We start from the raw sequence: 22899 nt of genomic DNA, 5'->3' as shown, positions 1-22899 counted from the left end.
CTTCCTATGCTATCATGACATATTATGGATCAATTGAAGTCTCCTTGATCCTGATATCGAATGATTGATCCATGCATGATCCATATCGCAATGGCTATGTTCAATGGCTATGATATGGCTACGACTTGGCTACGTCCTCGATTTACCCAAGACAGAAGTCAAAAACGCCAAATCATCCTCCGATCCCTCTCCTTCTTGGTCTTGTTGCTGCGCTCGCGATTGGTCTTCTTGTGATGATATATTCCCTTGATGCGGGATAGACGATAATAATTCGCTATCTGGCAAGATCGATTCTTTGGGCGGTTCAGGTAATTTCCAATTTTGCATATAACCCTCTCCACCCGTAAATTCGTTGGAGCTTCCCAGTGTTGAGGGGGAGAGCGAATTGGACCATTGCCATCGTGGTAATTTCCGGTATTTCACTTTGGAGCTTTCGGATGATTGGCGTGTCGAAGGTGGGAGGAGGGACGATAAAGATTTGTCTTCGAGGTTGAATTGACGTTCCTACACGAAAGAGTAAGATTAGCTGTTGCAAATTCATGGAAATAAGGTAAAACATGTAGATGGATGCTATGTGATGCGTTACGTTGCGTTGCTTTATGACTGAAACACGAGGGAGATAATTGCGAGAAAATCAAATCCGCTTAACTCGAAACAAGCTGAAACTCAAGCACGACCTCAAGATCAAGCTCAGATCTAGACTCAAACTCATACTCACAAATGCATCAGGCTTGAATTCCGCCCCATAATACCTGGCCTCAATCTCAGCCGCGATAGTAGCTTGCTCGTGTCGTGCTCTGAGAGCGATGAATTCTCGAGTAGCGATAGCGTAGGCGTCGGAGATTGGGATCGAGCGTGTTTTCTGGATATTTATGACAAAGGCGATAGTGCTATGCAACCATCAACTCATCAGCACGCTGCAGCATCCACTAAGAGCGAAGTCAAAGAGAGGCGTTGACATCAGGATTGAATTTGATTTTCCACTTTGACGCTCGATGATCGATACTCTATACAAAACGCTCAATAGGTGATACTCACTCTTCGACCGTAGGATACAATCCCCTCTGTTCCAACCTCGTCCACCCCTCTCCATCGATCTTACTACTCTCACCGATCTCCTGATTCTCCACTAAAGAAATCGGGCGTAATGCCTCAAATGCGAAATCCTTGAAAAACTGTCTCCTGATCTTATCTCGAAGATAAACTATTCGTTCAGGTTTATTTTTCCTACTTTTGAATTTCCTCAATCTATCCCTTCGTTCGAGTTCGCCAGCAGGGATGAATGCCATATCACTGGCGTCGCGAGATTCTATACTGTCATTTGCTGGTCTGATTCGCTGGACCGTCTGACGAGGAGGAAGGACGGGAGGAGGGTTCGACAGGACGGGGATGTACCATGTTGGAGGTTGTTGGAGGACGTTTCCCTGTAGTAAGCGGGATACTGCTTGAGGTACTTGAGAGGGGATCCGTCGCATCTTGAATGGCTTTGACTTTGACTGCGTCTATGCTTGGTCTGCTTTATGCGATATGAGTTCAAGTGTTTGTGCTTGAGTATGGCTCTAATGATTTCCGACTTGCTATCCTGTTCTGTCGCTCGGAAGGTGTCGAGTGAGTTCGGACATTTTGGGAGAAATAATCATAAATCCAAAAAGTTGTCCATGACCACGTGGCTCACACCATTCGATCATAGTTGAGTGACGCTGTCGCGTCCGGAGACGACGATGATGAGAATGATCCTTATTTCAACAGTTGTACACTCAATCTCATCAAGATATTGCATTACCCGCATAAAGACTGTACTTCCTGTCACCATGTCGCTCAATCAACGAAAGCAGGAGCGAGACTTTACGGCAGAAGTCAAAGCTCTCCAGCCGGAAGTAGAGCAACTCGCAAAAGTGAGCTCGATCATCTTTCAACCCTCTGTGCTTCGGAATCTAAGCTGACTTGTCGGCTCACTCAGAATGGTAAATTACAAGAAGCAGTAGACAAGATATCACTATTGGAGAAACAGACCAGAAATGTGAGATTTCGAGTTCTGCTTCTATTTTTCAACGAGAACGAGAAGAACCTGAAGCTCACCAGGATGATATAGGCTGCCGATATGACATCGACTGCTTCTTTGCTTACCCTTCTTACGAGGTTGGTATGGGAACAATCCGATCTCGACCTCCTCAACTCGCAATTGACAATATTGTCCAAGAAGCATGGTCAGTTGAAAGAGGCCGTAGTGAGGATGGTGGATGAGGCTATGACTTGGTTACCCACTCTCAAGGCCCAGAAGGATCAAGGAAAGTTCAAGAACGGGAAGGATAGGTGGTTGGAGTTGGTCAAGACCCTCAGAGATATAACTGAGGGAAAGGTGAGTGATTGATCCTCAACATCTACTGGGATCATGCGTCATTTCCAAGTCAGTCTGAAGCCGAAGCTGATTTGCACGAATATGATTGATACAATCCGCAGATCTACCTCGAATTGCCCAGAGCTAGATTAACGGTGATGCTGGCTTCGTATCACGAGCAATTGTCTGAGAGCGCTCCGAAAGAAGCATCATGTGAGTGTCTCACGCAGCTGGATCAGGATCAATGACGTCGACGGATCACAACAGCTGATACGAATGCCATCATGTCTAGCATCAAATACTCCCGCTCCATCCGCATCGACCTCCTCAGCAGATAAAGACAAGCCGAAACCTGAACCCGTGACTTCGAAAGACCATTTAGACGTAGCAGCCGACCTAATGTCCGATATACAAGTGGAGACTTACAGCTCGATGGACAAGAGGGAAAAGACGGAATTGTGAGTCCATGCAGCTGCGGAATATCAGGATATCGGTCTCTTCCCACAGCTGATCTCACATGTGCTTTGTAGTATCCTTGAGCAAATGCGGTTAGAGTCTTTGAGGGGTAATTGGGTCCGAGTCAGGGTCGGTTCAAGGAAAATCAATAGGGTGTACCTGAAGGAGAAGGATAGCCAGGTGAGTTTCTCCGTTCTATAGAATAGCAGGGGCCTTAGCTCATCTCGCTCGGTATCTGCTCGCTGCTTGTTACAGGATATAAAATTGCGATATTATGATTTGATGGTTCAGCTGGCATTGCAAGACGACGAATACTTAGAGGCTTGTTCGGCCTATCAGGAAGTATGGGATACGGAGGAGGTCAAGGCTGATCCAGCCAAAGAGTTGAATGTGAGTTGTTTTCCACCTTTTACTTGCCTGTGTTTGCGAAATCAGCCTGTTGCTGATAAATATGATATCCGCAGGTCCTGGAGAACATCATGATCTACGTCGTGTTGGCGCCTTACAATAACGAACAATCAGACATGTTACATAAATTATACGCCAATTCAGCACTCCAAAAGGCTCCTCAGCATTTGTATGTGTGATACAACCCATGACCTTCCTTTCATGTTTCTTTGGCGGAATCATGCTGACTTAGGATGATCTTTCTCTCGACTGGATAGCGAGTTGGTGAAATGCTTTGTCACGAAAGAACTCATGCGATGGTCAGGTATCGAGCAGCTCTATGGTCCTACACTCAGACAATCTCCCATCTTCGCTTCGGGTAGCACGCTGGGCAAGAAGACAGGTATAAAAGCCCAAGGGAAGAAGGCTGAGGAGTTGGAGAACCCAGGTCAAGTTAGGTGGGAAGAACTGCACAAGAGGGTGACTGAGCACGTGAGTGGATCAACTATTCTACTACTCTATGACGTTCCAGACAAGGATGTCTCGTCTCTGGGTCTGCATGTTCATGAGCGGCTCATGCTGATAATATCGGATCATCGCACCGCAGAACATCCGAGTCATAGCATCTTATTACTCCCGAATCACACTCAAACGTCTCGAAGAACTACTAGATCTCACACCAGCTCAAACAGAAAGGACACTATGTAAACTAGTTACCGACAAGACCGTATACGCGAGAATCGACCGACCAAAAGGAATCATCAACTTCAAAGCTAAGACAGCCAAGAACGCCAATGCAATCTTGAATGACTGGTCGGGCGATATCAACAAGATGCTGGGTTTAGTAGAGAAGACTAGTCATTTGATATCCAAAGTGAGTCAACCTCTATCTCAGACTCATCCCATCCCAGAGTGCTTGACCTCTAAACCTGTATGGTTCCCTTCATTATCATTGACCTACCTGTCTTACGGATGCCTTTCTCCTCCTTCCTTTTCTTGCCACTTGATTGGCATCGCTTGTCTGCAATTCCCACTGTCGTACGTGATGAAGTGAATAACTGGAATGCTCATGACTTGACCCTGGCCGTTCTAGGAGTACGCGATGCACGAAGCTAGTAGAGGAAAGAAAGTAGCTGCATAATCCCGTCGACTCAGTTGCGGTGATGGGCTGTAGAGTACGGGGAGTGCGGAAGGCTTAGCCTGTTCAATGTGCCTTTCTTGCGCATAAATTGATGTCTCTCAGGATGAAGAATGATGATCAAGTATACGTACGGACGAAGTACATCAAGCATGCAGATCATATCAATCCCGTATGCTTTTATCACCCAAGTCTTCGAGAACCTGGATGGCAATACCTTTCTTTCACACTCACTGAAAGAATCGCACTCACTGAAAGAGTCGCGGTCATGGTATACGACCTGATTTGACCGAATACGTGTGTGACAATCTCACTGATGCTTCACATGATTGCAGGATTTCATCGTACTTATACCTGATCTGAAAACCAATTTCGCCTTGAATTTGTACTGGACATCAAAATGAAAATACATATACGGTGGTCGCAGAAAAAGGTTACAAAAGGTGTTTACAAAAAATCATAAGATAGCGTTAATATAATCATGAATATCGTTGATGTGAAAGTATTTACAAGTGGTAAAAAAACCATTTTGAATTGCTACTCTGTTCGTTCGTTTATAATCAATCTCCCTGTTCTTCCTCATTCATCTCCCCCGCCTCGTGATCAACCGCGACCCGGGCTTATTCAACCTCGTTCCAGGCTTCACATACCCCCTTTCAATACTTCGACTGAATCCCGTCCGCACTGACCCTTTTCCACAGCTTACTGCCTATCAATGGGCCATCTTGATACTCCTCTAAATCCACCCCACATAAGATCATCTTGACCTTGACCCTGACCTTGCGCTTGAGATTGGGGGAAAAAAGAGGTATCAAACATGTTTCTCACTGGCCAATCCCCGAAGATACCCCCAGCAGGCCTCGCTTGGTCTCCTGCGAATCTCCTAAACCCACTGTTCATGGGTTGAGATTGAGGTTGAGGCTGAGGCTGAGTCCAGCTCGGATGGTGAGTGTGAGTAAAGGCAGAGTTGTCATATTGTACCTCGTTGTAAGGGTTATTCTGACTGTATCGAGAGAAGCCGCCGCCAGTAGCGCCTCCGATCCAACAACTCGAGCCAAAGGGGGGGCCATTCCAGCCAGACATAGGTGGGACACACGCTGAATGTCCATCCATGGGCATTGGAGGGAATGGCACGTTCATTCCCTGAGTATGCTGATTTTGGCTGGGATCTCGAGTCTGTGGCAGAGCGCTATTGAGCGATCTGTATGAGTATCCGAATTGCGGAGGAACGGCGAACGGGTTGAGGCTTTGATCTACGTGGAAGGGACTGTGCAAAGCGGAATGGAGTCTTGGATCGGTGAACGGTCTTCCCTGTTCACGTTGTTCATGCAGTTCTGCATCTCGGATCTCTTCCTTTCGATCATGAGAGTCCTGTGGAGCTTGGGTGTCATCAGGCAGAGATCGATGTCGATCAACATCCGCGGATTCTTCTTCTTCTTTGGGTTGGGATACTTGCGCTTGAGCGATGTCAGGTGGTCCTGCAAGCGCCGCTTGGCTGAACTCATCCTCGTCTTTATCTAATTGTTGAGCCTTCTTCACCAACTCGCTGAGATCCCTTGTACCGGGCAACTCGGGTCTATTCAGATCGGAAAGAGGAACGTTTGGCGCTCGAGGTGAAGTGACAGCATCGATCGTATCATTGACTTTCTGATTAATCGCCTCTAACTGTGAGAGCGCCGACAAAGAAGGCAGTCTCATGGTGAGTGCGGCCGTCGGACTTTGCGTCTCCGCTTCTTCGTCCGGTGAAGACGTAATGGTCGGGGACGACGGAGCGGTTGACGAGTGTTCAAGATTCACGCCAACGGTCTCGGCAATGTGGTTCAGCATATCGGCGAATTCGTTCAGTCGATTCTCGATATTTTCTACTTTCTTGTCGGTTGTGCTGCCTATAACGGAAACTGGCTTGGGCGGAGCAAGCTCGCCGTCCATCTGGAGAGCTTTGGCAAGGTCGAGGAGCTTGAGGCCGAGCGAAGATGCTGGACTGACGTTCTCAGCTTGCATGATTCGTAACAATCGGATCGAAGCAGTGGTGTTACCGGTGTTGCCGATCAGATTGTCCAAGTAATCCCGGGAAGTCACTCTTTCAAGTGGACCTCCGATGAGGTCTTTCATGGTGGTGATTGAGCTGCTATCGAGTCTTCTGGTGACAGGACGCGATGACGATTGTTTGTCAGCAGCCGAAGTGGAAACTTTTCCATCTTCGGGAACAATTTCGCTCGCGGTGTTCGATGAAGTGGTCTCGGCGTCAGGTGTTGCTGATCGTGACTCGAGGGTTTCTTCAAGTCTAAGTCCGTAAGTACCGGTGCTTCCTTTTTCCGCGTGCGACGACTCAGTGGAAACGCCTTGGGCTGCCTTCGATTCCAGGGTAGATGCGTTCCCGACTCGAACAGGAAGGACGTCATGGTGTGGCATTTTGTGCTCATCTGACGAGGCTGGCTGATTCTCAGTCGCAGGTACTGCCTCTTGTGCGGGGTCGGCCGAAGCGAGTGGTACTGCCGGGGCAATATGGGGAGAAACGACTTTTTGGCCAGGTGAAGTGACTTGAATCTGAATATCCCTCTCTGCCATCATGTACAAGTTGGCGTCTTTACCATGAGGGTTTTTGATGAAATCCCCATAAGATATATTGGCAGTTCTCTCTCTGTTGACGACCATCAGAGTGCTCGTTTTGGACAGCTCTTCGCCAAGGTGTCGACTAAGTATGGTACGAAGGATATTTTCCTCTGCGTACGGAGTGAACACCCATGGATCTGGTCCGATGGGTTTTTGTTGATGATCGCGCACATGGTATCTGAAGTAAGGGACGGAGAGTTTTGGGCACGAAAGATAAGGGCCTGGCGTAAGCGTATGGAATGGTCCGTTCGAGGCGTCCACTTGATCCTTTCGATGAGGCTCACAATAGGCTTTCAATGGCAAGGGAAGGTAAGGGGATACTTTTTGCTTCGATCCGGTCCGGGACAAAATGGACGACAAAGGGTAATCCCTATCCTCGTGATTGAGATCCTTGCCTGAATATCGTGGAGGTATGTGGACAAGGGGATCGGGATTTTCCTGTTTCGTGTCTCGGTTTGTCGCGTAATGACTCCATCGGTGTTCTTCCGGTGACATCGACCAAACATTGGGAAGGGAGGACTTATCGAGCTTCTGGGTAGTGCCGGCTAGCGGTTGGGGCTGATCAAGGGTAGCGGGGAGGCCTAAGTCCTTGAGTGTGTCTCTGAGAACTTTCGCTCGAGGCGAATCACCTTTCGTGTTCAGATTCTTGAACATCTCAAGGAATGGCACGGGTGGAGATCGTTCGTCCACATCGGTTTTGGCCTGCACCGGACCTGGCTCAGAAGCTTGAGCTGGGATTGAGTCCGGCTGTGCATCTTCACCTGTGACAGCATCGACAGCCTCGAGATGTATATTGGCCTTGATGTGTCTCTTGCCACTCTCAGGTGCCTTTCCGTTGAGCTACTCGGCATCATCAACAGGCAGTCGAGAGCACGTAGTGGTAGACATTGCGCTTACCTGTCTTGATCTCCACTCATCATACGTAAGTATACCAACTTTCACTTGATGGTTTTCAACGAAATCGGCCTCGTCTTCCGGGGTTTTTCTCCATTTGCCATTAACAGCGTTTTGAGTAAGGTGCTCAAAGGCGGCGAGCTTGATGCCGAGACTATCAGGAAGCGTTCCTTTGTGGAAAAGGAGAATTCGCTGCTTGAGGTAGCCGAGACCAGTGGCGGAGGGAGGCATCTGGATTCTAAGGAGATAGGCTGGCTCATCTTGGATATCGTTGTCGACATGATTTTTCTGGTCATCGAGGTTACCGACATCGTTCACGGAACACTTGGCTATCGCCAGGTATACGTTAGTTGACCTTGACTTCAATCCGTTCTCGGTCAGTAGGCATTCACCTGTATCATCCGTCAGGGCCTCTGGGCATCGCTCTCTCTCAAGGAATCTTTCCAAAGTCGCTCGCGTTCCGAAGAAGACTCTAATTTGTCCGTGAACGGTATTATCGATTTTCGGTGATTCAGAAGCCTGAGAAAGTACATTGTGTCATTTGATAATATGACCAAAAACGGATTCAAGATGCCTGACACGGTCATAAAGACGCTGAAGACAGCTATTCGGACTCACAAGGAACTGGTTCCAAGAATGGTATATCTTGGGTGGACCTCTTTCTTGCATACCACACTGTTCATGCAAGCAAACGACGGGATGATCTTTCAGGATGAAACGGTGGTCCCAGCCTTCCGAGAACAGCCGTTCAGCGAGGGCATGCCTCTCAGGTAAGCTGTCGAATATCATGAAAGGGGACAACACCGACTCGTTGAGATTGTCATCTACCCTTCGCAAGATGATGGTTAATTTACCGCTCATCGTGTCGAAGAGGTGAAACCGACACTAGGAGGTCTGTCGAGAGCACGCTGGAATAAGATGTATAGTCTCAATGCCTATCGTATGTGAATATGCGGCCAAGTATGATGATGATGATGAAGAGGAAGATGAAAGGAAGAAGAAAGGAAGTCAATGTGAGCTGAGGTGAGCTGAGGTGTGCATGTATGCGGTTGAGTGGATTGTGAAACCGCATTCAACTAACTTATCGGTGGCAATTCTCCACGGGGTAAAAGCGTATACGCAACGGAAATTACGCAATCGCCTGCTTTCTACTCAATTAGGCAATTCCCTTATCGGCGGTCGTCGCTGATAAAGGGGGGTCGTGCATCCTCCTGACGAAGGCATGCTTCCTCATGTTAAGTCCCGCAAGGAAAATCGTCACAGCATCCTGACAATTCGAAGCAAACGAGATAGACTGCAGAACGGGACAGAAGACACGAGCAGATATTCATGAGAAAGGAAACAAATGGTATTTTGCTTTTTTTCTAGTCTAACTGTCTATATACCGAATGGGGTGAGTGATTGTAAAGAATGTACTGTATGTATGTATGTATTGTGCGTGTCTTGAAGGAAGAAAGAACGTCAAGGATATGGTGTTGAACCCATTTTATCGTTCACTCCATTCAAGCTCATCCGCTCCATCTGAGCGAAGTCCCGAGAGAAAGGGTGATTAATCAATCTACTTGGATTCAGTCATATCGACACCTGAATCCGAAATGTTTCCATTCTCATCCACAGCCACTTTCTGGGCAACACCTCTAGCGTTCTTGTAGAAGACGATATCCTGGTTGTCCTCGACGTACACACAGTCTCTGTAAGACTTGTAGCAGGACACGAACATGTTCTCCTCTGATCGTTGATAATGGGGACCCAAGAATTTCTTGAGGGCTTCCGTAGCTTCCCAGGCGTTGTAATGAGGGATCTTCGAGGAGATATGATGAGCGACGTGAGTCTCACAGATACCATGTAAGATGTATCCTCCGATTGGTCCCATGAACGTTCGGTCGACGGTAGCCAGTGCGCCTCGAGCGAAGGTCCATTGGTTAGCTGAATAATGAGGGAGGGCCGGGTCGGTGTGTTGCAAGTAAGTGATGAATACCAGCCAGTTGTTGACGAAGAGGTAAGGCAAGATGTAGGTGACCAAAACTTCGGAAAATCCTCGCTTGTAAGTCCAGAACGAAAGAGCAGCAAGGGTAAGGACGACACCGATGTCGGACCAGATGATTTGCCAGAAGTGCGATGCCTTGAAGATGATTGATGAAGGAGTGAAGTGGTTGGTCCAGTTGGGGTAGTGTTTTTGACCGGACGCATTGACTGCCAAGTAAGCTGGCCAACCGACTAATTGTCGGATGAACAAGTTGAAAAGTACAGCGAGGGGAGCATCTTCGAGTAATTCAGCCAATTCAGATTGTCTTTCCTCAGTGACATTGAGACCCAAGATCTCTCCCTCCTCCTTCATCTCCGGTACACCTCGGTCCTTTCGGGTGACGGGGACGAAGACCTCGTCTCGGGTCAAATGTCCGGTGGCGGCGTGGTGTCGACCGTGAGAGATTCTCCACGAGTGGTAAGGAACCAACAAGGCGGAATGAAGGAACCATCCTACAGTGTTGTTGATGGTCTTGGAAGAGGAGTATCCTTGATGACCACATTCGTGGCTATACACGTACACAGAACCGCGTCAATTATCGCTTCAAACATCGCAAAATTGGGGACATCATGACTTACGCAATAACCCATACACCGGTACCGACTAAACCAGCAGCGAATACGTAGAGGGAGTTGAGGGCGATTCGTGCAGCTTGGAAAGCAACAGGAGACAGGTTGCTATTGAGCAATAGATTCCACGTCAGCACGGCACCTGCGTCAAAAGGCAAAAGTTTGAATGGACGCACTATTTAGCAAGGAAGGGGTCGATGTTGTAAGCACCGTAAACCAAGGCGCCAAGGAGGACGAAGTCTTGGACGACGTAGAGGGAAGAGTGGATGGCAGATCGGTGGAAACAGTGAGCGCTGAAATAAGGGATATTAGCGCGCGAATCAATCGTAGCGAAGATCGTACCACAACTCACGGAATAGCGTCGAGCAACTGCTTGACAGTGAAGTTGGGCACGATGAATCTATGATCAGGTTGAATCAGTACCAAGTACAAAATCTCGTTTGGAGCGGCGAGTCACATTAAAGTCGTGGTACTTAACCTACCTTTGACCTTCAGTGACCTCGGCATCTTCAGCTTCACGAAGGAGCTGATCCTTCTCTACCTGTCCGGCAGCGGGAGAAGGAGAAGGGACTCGTTGTCTTAAGCTAGCTTGAGTGGACATCTTGCTCGTTACGATGGGATGGGAAATCGTTCAAATGGAGGTGGAGTCAAGTGAAAGTGATGGTGAACGTTAATGGTACGGTAAGGTAAGATAGAGCGAATCTAAGTAGATCAACGCTTTACTTATCTATACAGTTGGAAACGTTCTTTTGTGATAGACCAATGCGGAAAAGGGTGATAAGAGAGATTTTCGATCTGGGTAGAAAGGAATAAGGAGAATCGAAAGATGGGATGGGAATTTGAAAGAGTGCTGATGGAATGATGGGCTGGAAGTGAGTGAGTGAGTGAGTGAATATGGTCGATCAGTTTCAACAGATTTCAATTGGTCGTCGAGGTGTATGGTGGTGTATGGTGGATCCATGCATTTATTGCTACTTAGCAGTAAAACTAAGCCCCACCCCACAAAAAATCAAAAATGGTGGAAAAACCCAGTAAATTGCGAATGAAAACCCTGAATCCGATCCGATCCTATCCTATCCTACAAAATAAAATTCTTCCTTTGATCTAACCCAAAAATTAGAATCATAAAATCCACTGGAAATCCAAGAGACAAGAGTCGAGCCGAGACTGCTTGACACGTTTACTCGTACTCGTACAACGCTTGGCTCGCCGTTTATCCGTCTACTTCCGACGCGTTTTGAGCAGCTCTTTCCCATTATCATTATACATGATATATGATACAACACAGCACATGCATGATAAGAATTCTTCCGAGGACACACAGTCTCAGGATCACAGTAGCTTTCATACAATCACTCAGCCTTAACCTCTACCCTCTCCCTACCACGCATCACCTCCTTCCAAGCACTTTCCAACCACTCAGCTAGCTTGATGTCCTTCCTGGTGATACCTGGCCTTATCTTGGTAGAATCTGAATGGCTTTTGCCGGTCTTGTCTTTCGTACCGGTCGGAGCAGTGGGAGTGGGAGTGGGAGTGGGGTAAGGCGGTAATGGTGTATGTGTATGAGTTGAAATTTCCACTATATACCCTTGTCCCCGACTCTCTTCGGCTTGTCTTATCATGTCTAAGGTAGATGAAGACGGTGAATAATCCGATGAAGGACTGATTGATATCGTTGGGTGATGCTGCGACAATACGAGAATCATCGAATCAATATCTGAGCGTATGAATATTCGAACATCTGAACATCCGCCAGAATCACATAACATCACACCTAGTCTCTTTCTCTCATTCCAAAGACAGTCCATCGTACGCACTCACATCTTCCTCTTCTACTATCTCTCCTACCTTCCTCACAAATCCAATAGTATCCCTCCACCCTTCTTTACCTTCCCCCATTTGAAATGCTCTAACAAGTCGGCGATCTTGTAAATCACCTGCTCTCCCTCCGGCTCCTCCGCCTTCTTCGACCCCACCGCTATTCTCGTAAACATCGACACCGGGCGAATCATCTTCCTCTTTGCCTTGACCTTGATCCTTATACCGGTCCTGATTCCAGCTCGAAGACGGCAGCGTGTCCAGCCTCCATCCTGATATATGCAAAGGCGCGAAATCAGATAAGAAAGCGTGTGGCTGGAGTAATCGATATGGAGACGGCCGTTTTGGCGGGCGCGGGGTCGGTTCTGCTGCTCTTTCGGAGGACGAGGATGAAGACAAGCCGGAGGACGCCGACAGGGACGAGTTGGAAGGGGGCTTGGAGGTAGATGAGTATGCTCGGATGTGGGGCAAGGTGGATCTAGCGAGATTTGAAGATCGAGCTCCAACTCGAAGTCGCGGACAAACAGCCGAGTGAGAAGGAACAAAGACGGCGGCGCTGGGGTGTGAGGGCCATGGACTCAGACATCGTTGGGTCAGAGTCGAGGCTTTCATGCATTGCCTGCAAAGTACTTGACCTGACCTTGAGCTGGACATTTTCTGCGAAGTGCTCTTATAGTAATATAGTTGCTATCAAGCTAAACTTCCTTGTTGTACTCGTACACCAAAAGGCGCATGAGCCTGAATTCCGGCCGGACTCAGAGATATGGAGATACTGTATTTTTGATTTCTATGGTGCTATGGTGCCCCGGTTATCGGGGAAACACCGTACTAAATCCTGGGACAGGCTTACACAACACCTAGATAAGCGGAGTAATCATCTTGAACTCCCAAATCCCATTGCTCGCTGACCACTGTCAGACAAACGTACAGCCAGGTTGGGTATCCAATAGTTTGGCTGCATACTATCGTTCATACGTATACATATCTCAGTCGATGCTTCTCCTACATCGACATCAACAGAGGATCGGGATCATATGAGATATCAATACTTGCATTGAGATTAAGTCGTCGTAGTGTTACTGAAAATGTATATGCTGTGTGTGAGATTGTCAAAGCGCAAGGACGAAGGAGAGATAAACATTTATCAGACGAGCGAAGAAGGAAGGAAAAATCTATTCTATACTGAGATGAAAGAAGATGAACGGGCCGAATGGATTGGAAAATGCGGTTTGGTGATATGATATGGTATCTTACAATTGCTGTGTCGATATGTCGGGTTGTCTGGTGATGATGTGCTTTGTCGGGTGGGTTTGCGATTGCTACATAGGTGGATATGTTAAGTTGGTCGGTACAATCACTCCACCATCTTCTCGGACTATGAAAATGGGCGTTTTTGTTCCCGGGGGTAAAGAGGGTTCAGCAGCTGCCATGACTTCTTGACTAGAATAGGAACAGAAAACGAAATTGTTGTCAACTTTGTCCCTCATTTAGACCAATAATTCATGAACGATGAAATCACTACTACTCACCATCGGACTTCATTGTAGCTCGCAGGCGAAGTGCCGTAGTATACGACATGGTGCGCATGACCATCGGGAGCTCGGACGAAGTTTTTGCCGTATCTGCAATTACACAGGCGACAACGATGAAGGAGAGGGAGGGGACAAGGTTCTAAATATCAGCACCATGCTTTTCGTTTTTGCGAGACGGTGTTCAGCCGAGATCACTCACAGTGTCATCAGAGGTGCCTCAGTCGAAGAAGTGTATTGATGATTATATCTGGCCGGTCCATTGTCGGCACTCAAGTGGGAAGGTAACATCCGATTGGCGACCGGAAATGGTGCATATGGTTCGACGGGATCCGTGGCGTATGGCGGGACGTAGAACGTATACGTTGTTTGCTCGGTACTGACAATACTCCTAAATCACGTTTCAAAGCATTATCAGCATAAGCAACGGTTTCCAAAACACGGGGACAAGCGCGAACTTACCAGACACAAATGTCGCCCACGTCCATCGTCCATTGCATCCTATGATTCTCTGGGGACGAAGTCATAGCCGGCGAAGGTAGGTATTCTAATGAGCCGCTAGAAGACCCTCTCTTCTTGTGTAAAGGTCTAGCGAATGGGGCATGGCCATTCTTCGGTATAGATCCCGTACGATGTCTTCGGACTGGTCCACCATCTGTCGAATTGGGTGGTAAAGGCATTTCAGGAATATTAGGTGACATTAGAGAATGTGAAGAAGATTTTCGTGAGTGCGTACCAAAGTAATCCAGGTTTGACGAAGAGTTAGAGCTGACAGGACTGGAGGGCGTCGAAGGTAAACCCATGTTATTCGTATGTGGTGTCATAGGCAAGACGCCAAACCGTTGTTGGGGGGTGTTGGGAACCGAATTGGGTCTGGATCCTCCACGATGAGGTAATTGCACGTTTGTCCATTTCCGCTCCTGAATGACATACTGCTCCGAAACAGCTTCTTGCGTACAAGCTAGCCAAAGTCCGCCATACCTTGGGTCATTACTCAATCGTTCGATAGTGTCGGTCCGATAAAGTTCGAAAGCCACCTTTTGTAGCTGAGACACCAAGTCTCCCGCATACTCTCCCATTGGTAATGATGACGGGGAGTCCGCATTGTGCCCATCCATCCCAACAGCTTCAGCATCCGACTCGATTCTTCGCACAATCAAAACTGGAGAGATGACTCCTGTTTGAAGTGACTGCAAAACAACGGTCGAGTTGTACCGTATCGGCGGTACGAGCATGCTCGGAGTCATCACATTTGCAGGAGGTGAGGGCCAGTCAGGGTGGGGATGAGGAGCGAGACTTGGTCCACCGGGTCGGTTAGGGTCAACAAGCCATATTATGAATGATTCCCAATCGTGCGCATCGGCCGTGAAGCCACTGAAAGCGGACTGTTGATCAGGATAGACGGGTGGTTGAGCCCCAGTAACAGGCAATCCATCGGATCCCCGTATGCGGGTGAAGTCTGGCACGACTGATAGGTATCTCGTGGACGTAGTCTGTGATTTGACACGGTTGAAGAGGGCGATTGTCGAACCATGCGCAATGATCATTTCTCCGGCTTTCGCGCTAGATTTCTTCTTACTAGGTTTACTTATGACCTTTATTTCCTTGCTCTCGAAAACACCCAAGGTCCGCTCATCATTGATGTCCTTCAACGTGTTCTTGTTGTAACCCCATCCGTTGGGTCCGGCAAACACCTTGAGAGGCGCTTTTATGGTCACTAGAGCTTTGACTTCCCGCCTCTTGCCGTCGTTGTCCGAGATATGCAGATTTTTGCCAGCCACATTACCCACAAACGGTTGGTCGTTGACGTTGATAGCAGTGGTATTGATTTTTTCGTCTAGGTTTTTCCCACTGACAGCTGTCCAGCTGACCGAGGCGTCTTTAACCGGTTGTTCGCCTGTCAGACTGATATTCACTCTTGGGGCGACAAGAGGAGAGATTGGACAGCCGTCTTGAGCTTTGTTCCACCATGATCCACCTATCAACGTAGCTTGAGGATGAGGACAAAGGAACCTCTTCTCCGTACCATAACTCTTCTGACCGACCTTTGGACTCATGACTATGATTTTTCGTTCACCGAATGCCAGTCGATTAGAAGCATGCACATACTGTCGCATGGCTTCATCCAGCGCTCCAGCAGCAGGAGTTGAGACTTGCAGTGTTGGCGCCAGATTCATCGAAGTTTTTGGTGGACCAGCGAGATTTGAATAGTCGATGGCGGAATTGTTGATTTGTTGATCATGGTGTAAAGCTTTACCGAGAGGTTTCGTCCAATCATCCAATACATTTCCACTCCAATCATGCTGACCCTCAGCAGAGCTTGATGATGAAGAGGACGCTCTGCTGCCCATGAGTAAATCACTGAAACTCTTGGTTGGTTTCAGACTTTGAGTAGTTCCAAGCTGGGAAGGCGATATGGTTCCTTGAGCTTGGGGCTGGAACATTTGAGGAACGGGCTGGTACATCGATTGGGAAGGAAGGTATTGGTAATTCTGCTGAGCTGTCGAGGATGTACCATTAGCGTTGTAGTAGTCTGCCATATTACCATTGGTCGAGAAATTTCCATATCCGTTGGGGAAGGGTACAGGTAGTCCAGGAGTAATGAGCTCGCCGTCGGTCGAAGTGGAGTCTGTCGGTAGTCCGGAAGGTGGATTTGATGAGTACGCTGAATTCGGCGGGAAGTGTCCAGATGTACGAGGAGTGACAAAGGACGAGTTGGTGGTATCAACATTCAAAGATGGTCGATATGTGAAAGAACCAGGGTACTGGTAATCGGTATATCCCGAATCGCCATTCGAAGTATTTGCTGAAGTCGGCGCGGAGACGGACAGACCTGGCTGATGCATTCCCATCAGGTCCAGAACCCCCTGCCCCGTACCCAGGCCAAGGCTCAGCGAGTCCTTCTCATCGGGGTTGGGAACAGGTTGAGCTACGGCATTACTGTATGTCTGTGAGTCGTACTGTAAAATTGCAAAGGTGTCAGCATTTTCTGAAAACGAGACATTGCGAAAAATACATACCCCAGGAGGTGCCCATTGATATGACATGGAGCTAGGTTCAAGCGATGCGCTTGGGATCACGGGAAGGCCAGATATAGAGCTGATAGCTCGTCTGTGCAGATGTAATGGTGCAGGTGTTGGCCGACTACCGGCGGAATGAGGTCTGTCGAGATTATTATAGGTATTACTGATATTGTCCGTGTTCAACTTGGGATATTGCGATGGCACCTGTCTTCGAACAGGAAGGGGCGGCACGAGAAAGGACGAATTGATGGTATTATCATTCGAGGACATTTTGACATCGGATCAATGATTAAATTATAGCAGTGTATGCGAACGAAGTCAAGCAAAAACGTCAGCAGAGTTTCAAGATCATTCAGCAAACAGATTATAAGTGGGAAGCGAAAAGTCCGTCGAAAAGCTTCATATCTGTCGGTAACGCTCTCCATTATCCCTTCTATATATCATTCACAAATCAGGCATGAATGCCCTCCTGGTGAAAAGTGACCACATGGACCATTCTCGCCCCTGATCTCCGTATTCCACCCATCCAACGGCGATATGTTCGGGATAGAGTGCTCGCTTTGTTCCTTTGTCGTCGCAGTCTAAGGCAGAGGCAGGACCGAAAGGGATAGTACGATGCAAGACGACCGGATGGGGATTGATGGTGTAGTGAAAGGATAAAACAAAGAAGATGATTGTATCGATAGGTGTTTAAACTCACATTTATTGTCAATGCCTGGTGTTCCGGAAGAGAGTACTGAAGGTGGTCAAGCGCCGATACTGCTCAGAGCTGGTCAGGCGGATCTTGATTGCGTCTGCACTAGATGAGCGACACAGTGTCGTTAGATTTTGCTAGACGGCGCAGACAGAGAGATGTGATGATGAGAGATATCCAGGTTTTCAGAATGTGGTATGTTGACAATGTGAGATTTTACAGAGAAAGTCCTTTGAGACGGTTCAAAGGCTGAAAGGCATTGATGAGACGAAGTATACGTCTGATAGTCTAGGTAGAACAAGAGATGATAAAGGGAAGTTAAGTACTCACCAGATCTGTATATCGTATGCTGACCCGTCGGTGACTCTTGTAGCGATAGTCCTTCAACAAGCGATCGAAGGTATCTCTGTTCGTAGCAGAATAAGGTCTTGGTTATTATACTTGGTCGTGTTTGATATAGGTTGTTGAAATATGATTAACCGAAGCGAGGACAGGGTTGAGTTATGGACAAAGTATTCTTGAGAACCCTATGATGCTGTGTCGAAATAGTCTCGAATGTACCAGTCGTTTAGTTTAGTAGCGATATCGATGATAGTAGCGATATCGATGATGGGGAGGTCAAGGCAAAGGAGGTGAAGACGTTTTGATGGATGTCTGATGGTGAACAGTGTCCGGCCTCCGCTTATCCCTATTTGTATCTTTGATCTCGAGTTACCCTAAGTCCGTTTATGCCGAGGACGTATATGAAACAACCAGTCCAAGTGACGGAAGGGATCCATCAACGAGCCTTCAGAGTATCCGTCTTGTCTCTTCCTCTTGCTTCTAGCCTATCGCGCTGTGATCTCGGGTGGTCTACAGTGGGTCGTCAATGGGTTGTTCGGGCTTCGGCTAAAACAGTGCACGGCGATCTTCCTTCGAGATACCTTTGACCTTGACTTTGATGGGTCCGCGGGTGTATATGGACAAATAACGGTGAAGATGTATCGCTGAAAGATTGTACTAGAATACAGAAGGATTAGGATGAATGCGGACGGATAAGGGGGAGATGCAGAATTGCAAAGACGGATGGATGGTGATGAACACGCAATACTGTACACGTCCAAGAGATAAAGGAGTGCGAATCCAGGCGGTACTCGTATACTCGTATGTATGTGGTATCTGGTTATTTGGTTATTTCTATTACCGATTAGTCATTCCTACGTTTTACGCTGCCTGCTTGCACCTGCTCACAACTTACTCTAGGCTCTCTTACTCAGGCACCAATAACGTTTCTACTCTGCTTGCATTGTTCAGGGTATAACTCAACAGTCAAATAATCCTCTAACGTGTCCCTACGATACGAAGGGGTGGTCTTGGAGGACAGGTACCGAATATCTCCTATTTGCTCCTATGGCTTGCTTATCCTAAGTAGTATGATGCTTGCATGCATGTATGTCTTAGAGCCTTAATCAGCTTGGCTAATTATTTACCCTGAGTATATGGTCCGCTTTGACCCGTTGACGGTTGACACGAGGGCTGATTAGAGCAGCTAGTTCGGAGAGTTTCTCAAGATAGCTTTCCGTCCCTGATCACCCCTTATTCCGTCACTTGGCTTTTCAAAGGTTTGGTTTTTTACTCTTTCTACCAACTGCGCTGCTCTGACTTCGGACTGCTGACCACTTCAAGTCTGATTTAATTGTCCGATATTCGACGCAACAGCTTACCTTCCCGACCTTGGCTGGATGAGGATTACGCCGGAGTGCCGTCCAACGCTCCATTGCTCCATTCAGCTCTCCCTTCCAGAATGACCGCGTACAACATAGATCCGCTTGCGATTACTATCCACTCGGCCGCGCCCCGCATAGTTCGAGCTGGCTTTGGGGCTGTGTTCAGGATCGGGTATCGACTATCAACGGCCAAGTAAGGTTTCGACTACCAGTCTGACGGGGGACGGTTGCGAGCGGAGCAGGCAGATTCGGATTGGTTTGGATCAGATTGGGTCGAATTTGGCGTTGACTACCGAAGAAAAGTTTTTCAAGGTCCGGCCGCTTCTCAACCTGGATAAGATATCGTCATCATCGTTGAGCTGCCCCAAAATAGTAAAGCATTCTAGCTTCTTCATCTCAGAATTGATTCCAGACTAAAATTTTTGGGTCATGAAAGTCGTACTCTGAAAAAGATGTGCATACTCCTACACATAGATGCAGATGGGTCTGCTCAAAGACCCAGACTAGAGACGTGAAATGGAAACAGAAGACCGAGAAATCAAGCATATGTACTTTACCGTTCCCGACTACATGTTCTGATTCTAGCGAGATTCTATATTTGGTGTATTCCCCATTCCCCATTCTTCTCGGGACCCTCTTTTCTTCGTTACCTGATGATTTCGGCTATCACAGGCTGTCGCCTGTCCACTCGACCAGAGAACTTGAGGGGAGTATATTATGTTGACGTTCCTATCGGTCTTATCGATCTGAGTCGTTCGGACTGATACGTCGTACAACTCACACATCCAGAATAATGGGTAAAGACGATTATAGCCGGAGATCTTTCTTTACGTTTACGTTGACGGCTGGATGGAAGGGATCATCCGTCCCCATGATCAAGACTAGGGCGGATGGTATACCGTCATTTCGCAGAGGTTTGCCCTGGGCCAGAAGGTTTTCTCAAATTTCCCATTCTACCTTATGGCATCGTTCGATCACATCTGGCATAAAACATATGCCATATTATGACATATGGCATATGGTATATGATATTTGGCGATTGCGCAAGGAATTTTACACATAAGCGCGAAATGCCGGGAGCTAAGCCTAGGGGACCAGACCGTTCCAGCGGCTTCCGCTCATGGTGCACTTCGCTAATTTATGCTTGATCCTCGAAAGGAGAGCCCTCTCCCCGCACAGAGCAGCCGCAGAAATTTTCGATTTAAACGGTGTTCGCTTCGTTCGACACTTCATCTGTCTCCTCTTGACTTATGATTTTACGAGACCGAAGCATGTCACAAAGAGGGGAGTGCACATGGGGTTATGTAAAGTATTTCAGCTAGCTCGCCTCGCAGATGCCGCCGCGAGCGTAAGCTTGGGAGCTTATGGATCTAGATCCTGTTCACGTGAGAAGATCCATATTCACTAGTGCGGTATTAGTAACGGCAGAACACTTATTGGACCTAGTCAAGGACCTGAATTCCAGTTGAATAGTGATTCGTCTTTCCAGTGATAGCATGAAGCTTTGCCGACCACAAAAGCTGTGCGACGTGAGCTCCTGCTTGTAAGTCACTGTTTGTTCTGAGCTCCCGAACGGAGATTTCCAAGGAGACGGTGCAGCCACTGATTGAGCGTGGCCACTTGAGGAGCCTAGCTGGAATGCATCAGACACTTACGGTTGATGATGACTTCTTCACAAGCCATACTTCCGCCCAAGCCTCGTCGCGCAGGGTGCAGTCGAAGGTTTGTTCCATCCCAAACAATTTGAAGCGGAAATTATCAACATCGTGGACAAGCGGCCTACACAGGATTGATCTGCTCACACCATCACTCAATTACCATCATCGATCAAACAATCAGACTTGTGTATAAATCGATCATTTGGTCAATCAATCAAACAGTCAATCAAGCGTTCTATCGATCAAGAACGACTTCCTTGAGGTGGCTTGATCTGGAATTACATACAATGATGACGATCATGCCTTGATTCTCTTGACCTCGTTGCATGCGCACCGGAATCGTCTGAGCCTGGAATGATGGTAACGATGGTGGACATGCATGCGACAATATATTGAATGAAGACGTCCTCACTTTGGCCAGATAATTCTTCTCACAATCTTACCTTCTTCTTTGTTGTGACCTTCCTGCAAACTCCATACGCAGAGTTCGCGAAAATGGGTCTGCAAATCATGGAAAGGTGGACTGGGATGAACAAGCTCAAATCTCAAGGTATGTCGTGAAGGAAACCCCCACTCAACTGTAGATCCCCATGATCAGTGATTGATCAGCTTTGCTGACGTCCGCTCTGCTCGGTAGGGCGTGAAGTAACTGAACCGAATGCCAATGGGAGCGACAAGCCCGGGACTGCTGAATATGTCAACCAGAAACAAGGACACGTTCTGAGGATGAGAGGGGGTTGTTTCTCTTCGAAGCATGTGAGTATCCTAGCACACCCTACAGTATTTCCCAAGTTTCAAAGTCTCGTTCATTCCCTGGCCTTACTTGAACACCAAGATACTATACTGACGTTGCATGGCATTAGATCGAGTGAGTATCCCCTACCTACAACCCAACTACCGTCCCCTGCGCTCCCACGTCTGCACATCACACGGTATGTTGGTAACACGGTCTTCCGCTGATTTTTGTTTCTGTGCACTGACCTGATGATAGATGGGGAAATGAACCAAAAGGCAGAGGATCTTCAAACTGCGGAGGCGGAGGCGGTGGATCATCAGGTGGAGATGGAGGAGGAGGAGGACATTCAGGAGGGGATGGCGGTGGCGGAGGGGGCGGTGGTGGTGGGTGTGGCGGGGGAACGGAGGTGGATAATGATAACAAGCGCTATTTACACTACTAGATCAGCAAGGACAGCCCATGTCTGTGCATTTGTCACATTGCTATGAGATGAATAAACGCGGACGCAGATCTCTTGGTACGATATAGCGAAGCTAGACAGACGGTTCTTGGTGATGCGGCTGTGTGACTAAATAGTGTATACACGGGCTCTACCTTGACACGACCAACACACGTTTTTAGTTCTTCATCTCCGACTTTTTACTTTTGATCAGTTGATCAATTTACCGAGGCGCGCATTGATTGACTGTGCGTTATACAACAAATACATAAAATACATCAGATACGCTACTCTTAATCAATGCCGATCAATCCTGAGTACACTAATCTGCCTGTAAGGCCGAATGGTGAATTTGCCTCGACCTCATCATCCTCTCAACACAATACTGCATGTATGGCCATTTTCTCTCGCATATTCTCAATACAATTTTTTCTCGCTATTCGCTATCATCTGAATCCCGAGAGCAGCATTGAGTGATGCTGAGAATGATATCCTTCCGGAGATATATCAGTAGCAAGACCCGTGAGTCATTGGTCCCGATAGCTATCTCCAGTCTCAATGGCGAGCCTGATCGACGAGATGAACCCAGGACTTGCTGCTGGGCAAAATGCTCAGACCTCACCAAAATTAGGGGAGAAAACAATTCTACTGAGGTTGAGAGGTGGCTGTTGCTCGAACAAAGGTGTAAGTGAGCACGGGGGTACACCTACTGGACCTGATGTGCGCTATGTTGCACGACGCTTTAAGAGACCTCTAGCACGAGTGAGTGATCACTTTTACTTCCTTATCCCAGCAGTATCAGTATAAACACATGCACAAGTACCGAGGAACTCATGGCTAAAAAAGGAGTCATACCGTTTCTCGATCGCAGACCA

General features: G+C 47.7%; 7 protein-coding genes across 7 annotated transcripts; 2 read left to right on the top strand and 5 right to left on the bottom strand.

Annotated features, from left to right (window-relative positions):
• Positions 1-129: 129 nt before the first annotated feature.
• Positions 130-1475, bottom strand: I303_105197 (mitochondrial 37S ribosomal protein mS23; the record flags this gene model as incomplete). The annotated part of the gene is made up of 3 exons (XM_018408649.1): positions 130-504; positions 719-890; positions 1039-1475. The coding sequence occupies 3 exons, from the start codon at positions 1473-1475 to the stop codon at positions 130-132; spliced, it is 984 nt and encodes a 327-aa protein (XP_018262340.1).
• A 336-nt stretch (positions 1476-1811) lies between these two features.
• I303_105196 (uncharacterized protein) lies at positions 1812-4322 on the top strand (the record flags this gene model as incomplete). The annotated part of the gene is made up of 12 exons (XM_018408650.1): positions 1812-1895; positions 1961-2020; positions 2093-2359; positions 2461-2551; positions 2631-2796; positions 2869-2974; positions 3050-3184; positions 3259-3371; positions 3460-3560; positions 3630-3673; positions 3789-4055; positions 4275-4322. 12 exons carry the CDS (start codon positions 1812-1814, stop codon positions 4320-4322), a joined length of 1482 nt encoding a protein of 493 aa, XP_018262341.1.
• Positions 4323-5021: 699 nt separating this feature from the next.
• I303_105195 (uncharacterized protein) lies at positions 5022-8687 on the bottom strand (the record flags this gene model as incomplete). Its single annotated transcript, XM_018408651.1, has 4 exons — positions 5022-7772; positions 7830-8155; positions 8219-8345; positions 8445-8687. 4 exons carry the CDS (start codon positions 8685-8687, stop codon positions 5022-5024), a joined length of 3447 nt encoding a protein of 1148 aa, XP_018262342.1.
• A 697-nt stretch (positions 8688-9384) lies between these two features.
• On the bottom strand, positions 9385-11022 carry I303_105194 (uncharacterized protein; the record flags this gene model as incomplete). The annotated part of the gene is made up of 5 exons (XM_018408652.1): positions 9385-10360; positions 10431-10529; positions 10598-10714; positions 10774-10821; positions 10904-11022. The coding sequence occupies 5 exons, from the start codon at positions 11020-11022 to the stop codon at positions 9385-9387; spliced, it is 1359 nt and encodes a 452-aa protein (XP_018262343.1).
• Positions 11023-11773: 751 nt separating this feature from the next.
• Positions 11774-12893, bottom strand: I303_105193 (uncharacterized protein; the record flags this gene model as incomplete). The annotated part of the gene is made up of 2 exons (XM_018408653.1): positions 11774-12106; positions 12243-12893. The coding sequence occupies 2 exons, from the start codon at positions 12891-12893 to the stop codon at positions 11774-11776; spliced, it is 984 nt and encodes a 327-aa protein (XP_018262344.1).
• Positions 12894-13558: 665 nt separating this feature from the next.
• I303_105192 (uncharacterized protein) lies at positions 13559-17061 on the bottom strand (the record flags this gene model as incomplete). The annotated part of the gene is made up of 5 exons (XM_018408654.1): positions 13559-13679; positions 13769-13861; positions 13971-14159; positions 14231-16728; positions 16789-17061. 5 exons carry the CDS (start codon positions 17059-17061, stop codon positions 13559-13561), a joined length of 3174 nt encoding a protein of 1057 aa, XP_018262345.1.
• A 4283-nt stretch (positions 17062-21344) lies between these two features.
• Positions 21345-22027, top strand: I303_105191 (uncharacterized protein; the record flags this gene model as incomplete). Its single annotated transcript, XM_065969105.1, has 3 exons — positions 21345-21399; positions 21487-21781; positions 21841-22027. The coding sequence occupies 3 exons, from the start codon at positions 21345-21347 to the stop codon at positions 22025-22027; spliced, it is 537 nt and encodes a 178-aa protein (XP_065825177.1).
• Positions 22028-22899: the final 872 nt, after the last annotated feature.

Source organism: Kwoniella dejecticola, chromosome 6 (genome assembly GCF_000512565.2).
Source record: "Kwoniella dejecticola CBS 10117 chromosome 6, complete sequence".
Lineage (NCBI taxonomy): Eukaryota > Fungi > Basidiomycota > Tremellomycetes > Tremellales > Cryptococcaceae > Kwoniella > Kwoniella dejecticola.
This window is presented reverse-complemented; position numbering and strand designations above follow the sequence as displayed.